This window comes from Bidens hawaiensis, unplaced genomic scaffold, assembly GCF_021521415.1.
Source record: "Bidens hawaiensis isolate Kalapana, Puna unplaced genomic scaffold, B.hawaiensis_p1.1 tig00024866_1, whole genome shotgun sequence".
In the NCBI taxonomy this organism is placed as follows: domain Eukaryota; kingdom Viridiplantae; phylum Streptophyta; class Magnoliopsida; order Asterales; family Asteraceae; genus Bidens; species Bidens hawaiensis.
This window is the reverse complement of record NW_027493949.1, coordinates 197655-207379: the sequence shown is the minus strand read 5'-3', so window position 1 is coordinate 207379 and position 9725 is coordinate 197655. Positions and strand designations below refer to the sequence as shown.

The window sequence follows — 9725 nt, the reverse complement described above, 5'->3', positions numbered from 1 at the left end:
TAATTAAAAGAAAAACAAACATGCACGTTGGTTTTTGGGTTTCAAAACATAGTGGGCCAAGAATGAACTAATCAAGGCATAAATAAATTTGAATCAAATGGGCTTAGGCATATTTCATGAAGTTGGGCTACGGGAGAACGAGGACAATTTATTTTTCACTACGAATTTAATTTAGACATGAGGGATGATTCAAGCAAAAACTTACAACTTTAAAATGAAAATGAATCATCAGATTCAATAAGACAATCATAAACATATGTGAGTAGGAAAATAAAAGCCACATGGGTTTTTAAAAACTCAAAAACAAATATGAAGATAAGACAAGTGAAGACATAATATAAAGATAAGTCAAAAAAAGACTTTTATTACAACTTCACATATAAGTTAAAATCATAAGACTCAAGATATCATCATATCTATATCTAAAAAGACAATAGGTAATAGGTGCACGACTTTTAAGTTTTTATAACGACTTTAGAATTCATGACTATATATATGAAAGATTTTAGACTTTAAACTTTAACCAACCAATAGGATAGTATCACCTAAAATAACCTAAAACTACTTTAATCTGCTCCATTTAGGAGGTACTTATTCAGCAAACCAATAGGATATGCTACCTCAAATCAACCAAAACAATCCCGACTACAATCCATCTACTCGGGGGCGGATTCAGTGTTAAGCCAGGGAAAACGTAGGCACCCCCTCAAATTTGTATTTTCTTCTATAAACTTCTAATATATTAGGTTCAAAGACTCCAAGTACCCCATCCGTGTTTTTTTAGTGCCTCAAACCCAATTTTCCGAGCTAACTTTTTCAAACGCAATTTTAGTTTTGGTTTTACAAAATAACAACTAAGCTTAGATTGTTTAATTGTCTAACCACTTCATCAATTAATTACAAATATAGTGATTTATTTTGTTAGTTTAATTGTACCGTTATAAAAATTGGACCAAAATAGTCTTCAGAGTATCATTTTTTCTTATAATTCTACACACTATTTAACTTAAATTTTCTTTATTTTATTTGTACATAAGAGCTTTGAGCTTTGACAATTATACAAGAGTTTTTGTTAATTGTAATATGTATTTTGTTTATTGTGTTTTGATGAAGTTTATTGCTCACATTTCTATATGTGGTTTACTTAATGCAATTTCTTTTGACCTAACTCATTTTGGTTTGGCCCATTTTAGTTTGACTTGACATGTTCTAGGTTTACCGTTTTTGTCAATTGTAATATGTATTTTGTTTTTTGTGTTTTGATGAAGTTTATTGCTTACATTTCTATATGTGGTTTACTTAATGCAATTTCTTTTGACCTAACTCATTTTGGTTTGACCTTTTTAGTTTGACTTGACATGTTCTAGGTTTACCGTTTTTGACACTTACTAGTAAAAATTTCTGGATCAGCCACTGCATCTACTTAGCCCGGGTGCATATACTTGGTTAGCAACTCTGGAGAGGGGGGTGGTTTCCAAGGGTAACCAGGTACTCGGCTCCACTACTCGGACCTACTGAGGAAACGAGCCTGTCCACCCTTATGATGTTAGTTCATCCACTCGTAGAGCTGGTTCCAGATCTGGTACTTCACAATTATATAATGTTTCTAAGAAATGTTTTCATTTTTAATGACACTTGATGAAAATGAATGCCTGTGTAAGTGTAACCAACTAATAACATGTTTACAAACTATGTTCAGGGAACGTTTTAGATCTTCATAAGATTACCCTTTTACCCTCATTAATAAACAGTCCAAGTGACAAATACAACATGGTACAAAAAAAAGACAATACTAAAACATACTACAGCCCCAAAGTCCTTGGGAGATAATGCTAAGTGTTTTACTTGGTCTCCATTATTTTGTGGCAATGTGTGTTATATAATATATATAGACAGGTTCAAATTATTCAACACCTACAGGAACCAACTTATTTGAAAAAACAGTCTTAACAACCATCAATAATGTAATCTTTTACTTATATTAATCAACTTCACAATCACAAAACTGGACACAAAAGTAAAACATATTCATATAAAAAATTTACAACAAAGTAAATAACATGAATCCATACAACAAGCCACACACATATATCTGGTATAAATCAAGGCCAACTATCGCCTTGCGATCTTCTTGGAAAGCACGTAAACGGAGAGCCAAATAAGCAGTAGAAGTGTTATGGATCCTATGAGCGAAAGAAGAATTGCGGCCGCAAAGTGGAAACAGTAGGAACCATATCTATCACAGATCTTGTTGTATCTGCTATGAGAGTTGCCTTTAAGTCCAATATATCCAACTCCTCCTGATGCTCCTGTTGCTGCAGCCACAATGCCCAATAGGAGTGCATCAAAGACCACAAGATAAAACTTTAGCTTTGCCGAGTTTCCTCCCGACTTCATGACAGCCAAAATGGATATCGCACCGGTGATGAGACTGTACAAAGCGGCCACCGAGAGTGCTGCTACATGGTATCTGCATCATAACAAAACAAACAATAAGATCACGTTCCACAATATGTACCACTGAGCCAAACGATTGACCCGTTTCATATTCGCAAAGAAATTATAGGCGATTAATAGGAACAGATTAGGAATCGTTTAAAAACGTATTATTTTAAGAAAAGGAAAATCATCCAAATGGTCATCTTGCTATTATTTTCAAGAAAAATATATGATCTTTTAAACAAAAAATATTACATGGTTATATGCCTTTGACTTGACTAAATATATCAAAGAAAGAACAATAAAAGTACTACACGTATCTTAATATTTTATACGATCTATAGTACAAGATTTTAATAAGTAATCCCGGTCAATAAATGGCATGTTGAAAACTATACTTTTACGCTACATGAACCTTTTTACACAATGTTACGCTTTTACGCTACTTAATTTGCCTTTGTTTTACATGCCTATTTTTCCGTGAATAAGAACTTGGCGTGTAAATCGTGTCAACCGTGGAAAAGAACTTAACTCGCGTAACAAGGCTTATATCGTCTCACTTGTAGAATTTTAATCTGCTATCCATGCATGAATTGTTGCTAGAAATTTTCTTTATGGCGGTTTTTGTTGGTAAACTCATTTTCTAGCGTTTTTTTTACAAAAAAAAAAAAAAAAAAACAACAACGGGGAAAGATGCATGTTAGAAAAATCATTTCCAAACTTTTTCCGAACAATTTTTTTTGACAAAATTGCTACAAAAGTATATGATAAAGCATCTACAATTTTCCAACATGCAAAACTTATTTCATTTATTTATATATTTTTCAAATTTGCTACAACTTTTCAACAAAAGTATAATGCTATAGATCGATAACACAAATAGTTATATTTATAATGTCTTCCAATAATTTTTCAATGAAAATAATAAACATAACTAATAAATGTATTTTTTGTTGGAATATTGTTGAAGAGTAATATAATTAGCAACAATATTTCAACGAAAAATCATATATATATATATATATATATATATGTATTGTTATTATTTTGTTGCAATACTATAGACACTATAGCAAAGTTCAAAAAAAAAAATCATGGATAGTTGTAAGGAAATTATCATAGGAAAATGTTTTCTAGTAGTGACATGAAGTTATACATAGTCAACTTTTAGTAGTTATTTTCTTAAAATTGTTTGATCATAATTAATAATAATACTTACACGTAAGCTGGAGAATGACTGAATTTGGCAGTCCTACTTATCGTGATCCCCGGAGCAACAGGAATCTGTTTGGTTTCTTCAGAGGTGACCATAACAACGACACTGGCCACCGCTGTTGCGAACAGAAACACTCGCAACAGCATATCAAGCACCGCATGTTTCTTGAAACCACGACCACCCGACTTGTACTCAGGTGGTGGTGCAGACGTTTTCAATGGTACCTCCATGCTAATAGCGGAATGTGGAGCTGCGGTGTCGTTGGATGCCATTGATGAAGTGGTGTTCGTTTTGTTACAAGGTGCGGTTGGATGTACGATTTGGATTCTCTATTTATACAAGATTGATATTAGGTCAACTAATTGGTTACATGTGGTGGGAGTTTCACATGTGTACGCTTGTTCACACACTTTTTGGTTATTTGGTCAACAAGAGATTACCGGATTTGTAAACGTTGGTGTGAACGATTGGCAAAAGTCAAATGTTGTTGGTTGATGACGTATTGATTACCTTATCCTTCCGACAATAGCCGCCTAGCCGCCTAATTTGGGATAATGAACAAAATGGCCATTTTTATCACATTCATTTCTTAATCCGGTTAAACTAAAAATATTTAAAATGTCCGTTTTCTAAACTGTCAGATCCAACATATTAGAACTGACATCCAATGAATCTATTTAACATCATTTCATTTTTTAAACAATCACATCTAGACACATATACACTTAAACAACCGGCCATGAATCTATTTCGACATGCTTCATATCTTTTATGTCGGGCCTCCGTATCTATTCCGTCAGGCTTCATTTTCGTATGTTATATTATCCTGTCAGCCCCGACAGAATAGATATGAAGCCTGGGAGAATAGATATGAGGCCCGCTAGATTATATATGAAGCCCGACGGAATAGATTTATTGCCGACCGTTAAGTGTATACGTGTCTAGATGTGGTTGGTCAACAACGGAAAGGTATCAAATAGATTTGTCGGATATCAATTCTAATATGTTGAATCCGACAATTTAGAAAGTGGTCATTTTAGGTATTTTTTTTGTTTGAATGAGTTAGTGAAAATATGTTGTTGGTAAAAAATATTATTTTGGTCATCATCCCGTTTTTATATAGTTTCGTGTAATTTATCCTTATCCATGCAACTTGTTAATTAGAATAACATGTCTAGGGTTGTCATTACATAAATGGAGTCTTGTGAAAACAGTAGAGCAAGATATGTTTAATTAGAGGATGTTCATCATCTACAAAATGATAAGAGCAAGATATATTTTATTGTAGTACTGTGTACACATCATACAAAGACAGAATAGGAGTACATTTATAAGTAAAAATAATTTACGAGAAATCTAAAACGCAACTACTAATGAAGAGCAGGGCTTGTCCGGATTATGTGCGGGGTGGCACAGGACCCACTTTTATGGAGACCCAAAGTTGTTAAAAAAGTGGTATATACAAATTTATTTTAAGACATAAGCTACAAAATAAGTAGAAGTTTACAAAATGACTATATTGTTTCAAGTTCAATGGAGTTCCTTTTTAAAAAAATTTATTTTCTTCGTCCTTTATATGATCCATTTTTAGTAACTTGTATATCTATTATAATAAAAGACAACAAATTTTGTCACTTGTAAAGCTTATAGCCCTCCTCATATTTTTTTAATAAATTTTCATATATGGTCCTTAACTTTTAAATCATTTCAATATATGAATTCAAGTTTATGTTTATTAAGAGGGTGTTTGGCCTAGCTTTTTTTCTTAAAGCTTATGCTTATATTTTAAAGTAGCTTATAGCTTATTTTTTATTATTTGATAAGCTATTTTTAAGTGTTTAGATTAGCTTATATTCTAAAAGTTAATTATGTGTTAATAAGTTGTTAAATCCACCGTTCTTTAATTTGTTAGAGTAAGAAGTTGCTTTAATAATTACTAATCAATCACCTTTTGAGGACAAATAAAAGCTTTTTTTAAATAAGCTAAAAAATATCTTCACATAAGCTTCTATAAATGAGCTTATATAAGCTTATAATCATAAGCTTAAAAAGCTAAACCAAACACTAAGTTCTATTTATTTTGTAAAAAAACCTATAAGCTTTGTTAAAAAAGCTAGGCCAAACACCTCCTAAATGTAAATACTAACTGATTCATTCATTAACATTACTGGTGAAATAAGAAAAGTATCAAAATTGAAGTTGCAGACCTGTTAGAATAAAATTTGAAAGTCACAAGTAATTGCAAATTAAAAAAATAAAAATAAAGGTGCATTATTATCGAAAAATTTGGACTTGTATGGTAAACTACAAATTGTTTTTAAGCAGGGATTCAAACAGTAGTACATAATTTTTTTATATAAGATTGTTTCAAATTTGGATTTAAAATTTTCTCATATGCATTTGAACTCTTGAAATATGTATTTTTCTTAATTTTCTACAAATATTTTGTATAAATATTTTATATATATATATATATATATATATATATATATCTTGATGTTTAGCATTAAATCATTGAAGTTGAGTAGTATAATTATAATCAATATGTATAACGATTTATTCTATGAACTATCTGTCATCTATTTATATGACTTTTTTTTGTAGTATAAATGGTTTTACAATAAGAAAATTAATATTTAGTTTTCAATGTTTTCATTTATAACTCAGACCAAAATGCTTCATAAACATATTTTTTTATGACTTGATTTATACTTTTTCTATACATTCAAATATATTTAATTTAATATGCCTTATAAGATAATTTACATAATTAAAAGCATTTGATATTTTAAACCAAAGAATTTGTTTCAATCCTATTCCATTATTTTCGTTTTCCAAAAATCATTTAGGATATTGAAACATAGAATATCGTTTTCATCATTTATTTACACAATTCCTATATTTTGTTAACTTATTATTTTTATTTTTATACAAATACAACAAATCGAGGTTATGTTAGTTTCACATGTTGGTTAATACATAATTAAAGTGATTATTATGTTTTATATTCAAAATAATAAAAATAAACAATCGATTCATTATATGTGGAATGAGAACAATCGACTTGGACTAAATCTTAATAACACCAACGACTAAGGCTTGGATTTTAATACCTAAATATATATATGATTTAAAAACTAAAAGTTTATGTTTGTTGACCCAAAACTTAGAATTCTGAGCCAAAAACCAACCCGAATTGCTTCGTTTCATGTTCGGGTTAGTATTTTCTTGGGTTCGAGTTTCTTGGGTCGGGTTAGTTTGGATTTAGGTACAGGTTTCCTTGGGTTGGGTTTTAGGTTACGGGTAAAAGTGACAGTCCTACTTCCAACTATTATATATAAGAATCCTATATTCATTTTATGCAACTTTAACTCTTTTAAAATTCTTCTAACTCAAAATAATCACTATTATTTGAACATGGTTATAAGGTTAGTATGTATTTGTTATTTTTCTGGCAATTACATTCATATGAAATGAAACAAATCATTTTGTTATAGTTTAATTTTTGGTTTTTATGTTGCTTGATTATATAATTTTTAATTGTAAAAAATAAAATCAATTAAAAATTTGTCATACACAGAATATTAATGACAGTAAATTTATTATGATCAATTAATTTCAAATTTTAAAGATTCTAATGATAATTATAACATCAAAGTGCAGGTAGTATGTTTTTGGAGATAATCATGTTTTTTTTATAAACATGAGCAGATGTTCTTAAATGACATCATATTAATTGATTAAAAGCTATGATATTTTATGTGTATGAATATATTTTTTTAATAATTTCATGGATATATTATCATTTATCTAGAGTTTGTATGTATTTAGGGAACCTTTTTTGTCACACGGACAGCTATACGTGGATATATCAAGAGTTATAAGCAGACCTATATGCTACCTTATTAAGAGTTACAAGCAGACATGGATTAAAAATTTTGATTTTTGGTAAACAATGTATATCTACAAATACAATCACATATGTAGTGTAAAATGAAATTTTTACTTATTTATAACATATTTGTGTAATCTTAGTTATCTAATTTCTGTAATTTTAATGTTAATAGTAATTGTATTAAAAATATATGATCAATTTGTTGAATATATTTTACTTATTAATTAAAGTTTAAACTTTTCATCAATTACACGTGTAATACACGGGCCTCAAACTAGTTATTATTATAAAAATGCTTCGATGTCTATTAAGCTTAGAAATGCAATCAAATAGGTAAGATTATCAAAATATCTATCAGAGAAAGTGATATTTTGATAGTTTTGTTTGGTGTATTGTCATCACAATTGTATATATATAAAATATATGTGATCGAGCAGTTTAATTTATGATTGAAGGGGCACATATTTTCACTCGACTCGAGAAAAACTTAAGATTCTCTGAAATTGTCTTGATAAAAAGTATGATGGGTGACTTTCATTTAAGTAATGATACAAGAATCTTAGAGATAATGTAACCAGAATCTTAGAACATAGACATCATAAGTGCTAAAGTAATGATACGCAATAATATTAGTTCTAACATGTTCTGGCAAGACTATAAGTTAGCCCTTTCATCAGTAAGCCGGCAATATGAATAGCAGTAGAAACATATCGAACCCATGTATGATGAGAAACTGATCCACGAGTTAGCAGAATTTTATATGGTTCAACTTGATAGAGAAAAACAATGTCAAAATTACCCAAACTTATTAAAAAAATGCATAACTTGAGCTACGAATATAATTACAAGGCCCATAAATAGTCAACTTAAAGATTTTGACGAGCTGGATCTTGTGACAAGTGCCATAGGCGGTTTGGTCCAGCTATGAGGCCCAAATCCATCATTTAAGCCTCTGATTCCACCCAATAAGATTTTATCCTCAAGTTTTGCAGCAATAAAGCTTTTCCATATTTAGTTTGGCGAGTTATCTAGTTGTCCTACGTAATTAGGCCCTTATTTAATGTCCTAAGTTCATGTTTATGCTCTCGGTTTGTAATTTCGAAATTTTAACACACTTGCCAAAATCCATGTATAAAGGGTTCTATTGTGATCATGTGGATATTCAATGTGGATGTTCAGAAATTCAATAAACACCAATATTGTCAAGGGTTACCTTTTCTTATATGTTTTATCGCTTCAGCTTTTTATAAAAATTGATGTTAAGCTAGAACCATGTCTCGAATGAAATGCATGCCAAACTCTTGATGTTTGGTACATTGATGTAATTTTGGATTAGCCGGTGGCTTTAATGTTGTCGCACCACAGTAAGATACACATAATGAAAATATGTAGCTAAGAATAAGCTTGGTAGCAGTGTGATCAAGGACATAATATATACTCTACATCAAAGCTAGAACAAGGTGATTGTATGTTGATTCACATAATTAATCCAACTGACTAGGTGACTGGGTCGAATCCAAGAAACACATGATAAACTATGGTGGACTTGCGATAACTTGAGCATTTAGCTTAGTCAACATCCGCATAAGCATGAATAGTAAAGCTAGTGAATCTAGCAATATGTGAATCGTCAATTCAAGAGTCTACACAAAATGAGCCATATTCCATGTGTATCATTGTAATATCTAGCCGAGTCAATACTAAATATTGTAATGGACCAACAACGCGTTCATATATTTAAGTATCCATCAAATTTATAAATCTAGTAATTTCTCATTCATCTTGTGTATACATCATCTATAAATATTGCTCGCTCAAAACTCGTTTAGAAAAGGCTCACGTAAACCGGTTAGAAGAATTTCCTTGATTAGGTTTGTAAATGTGTCAAGATCAAGCCAATGTCAACTTGCTCGTATAGTTCTAATTTTTTTAAAGACAAGTTGTAATCCAATATCCCCGCATACTCCTTTTTACATAGTACTTTAATTAGTGTATCATGATTCGAGTAGAAAATTTTGTTTTACGTTAGTTCTTATTAGCTTTAAGACTTTAATCAAGAGAAAATTTTGAATCAAATCAATCTATTGGCGATGTATTACTTTAATCACACTAGGGACCAGATGGAGCCTGGTGTCAATTCATTGACCCTACATGGATTCGTTGTTCAAATCTTAA

At 30.5% G+C, this 9725-nt stretch overlaps 1 protein-coding gene across 1 annotated transcript; it reads right to left on the bottom strand.

Annotated features, from left to right (window-relative positions):
* Positions 1-1958: 1958 nt before the first annotated feature.
* LOC143570260 (CASP-like protein 1) lies at positions 1959-3963 on the bottom strand. The gene is made up of 2 exons (XM_077055949.1): positions 3659-3963; positions 1959-2470 (listed from the first exon to the last, which is right to left on the bottom strand). Exons 1-2 carry the CDS (start codon positions 3925-3927, stop codon positions 2113-2115), a joined length of 627 nt encoding a protein of 208 aa, XP_076912064.1. The 5' UTR covers positions 3928-3963; the 3' UTR covers positions 1959-2112.
* Between the last annotated feature and the right edge of the window lie 5762 nt (positions 3964-9725).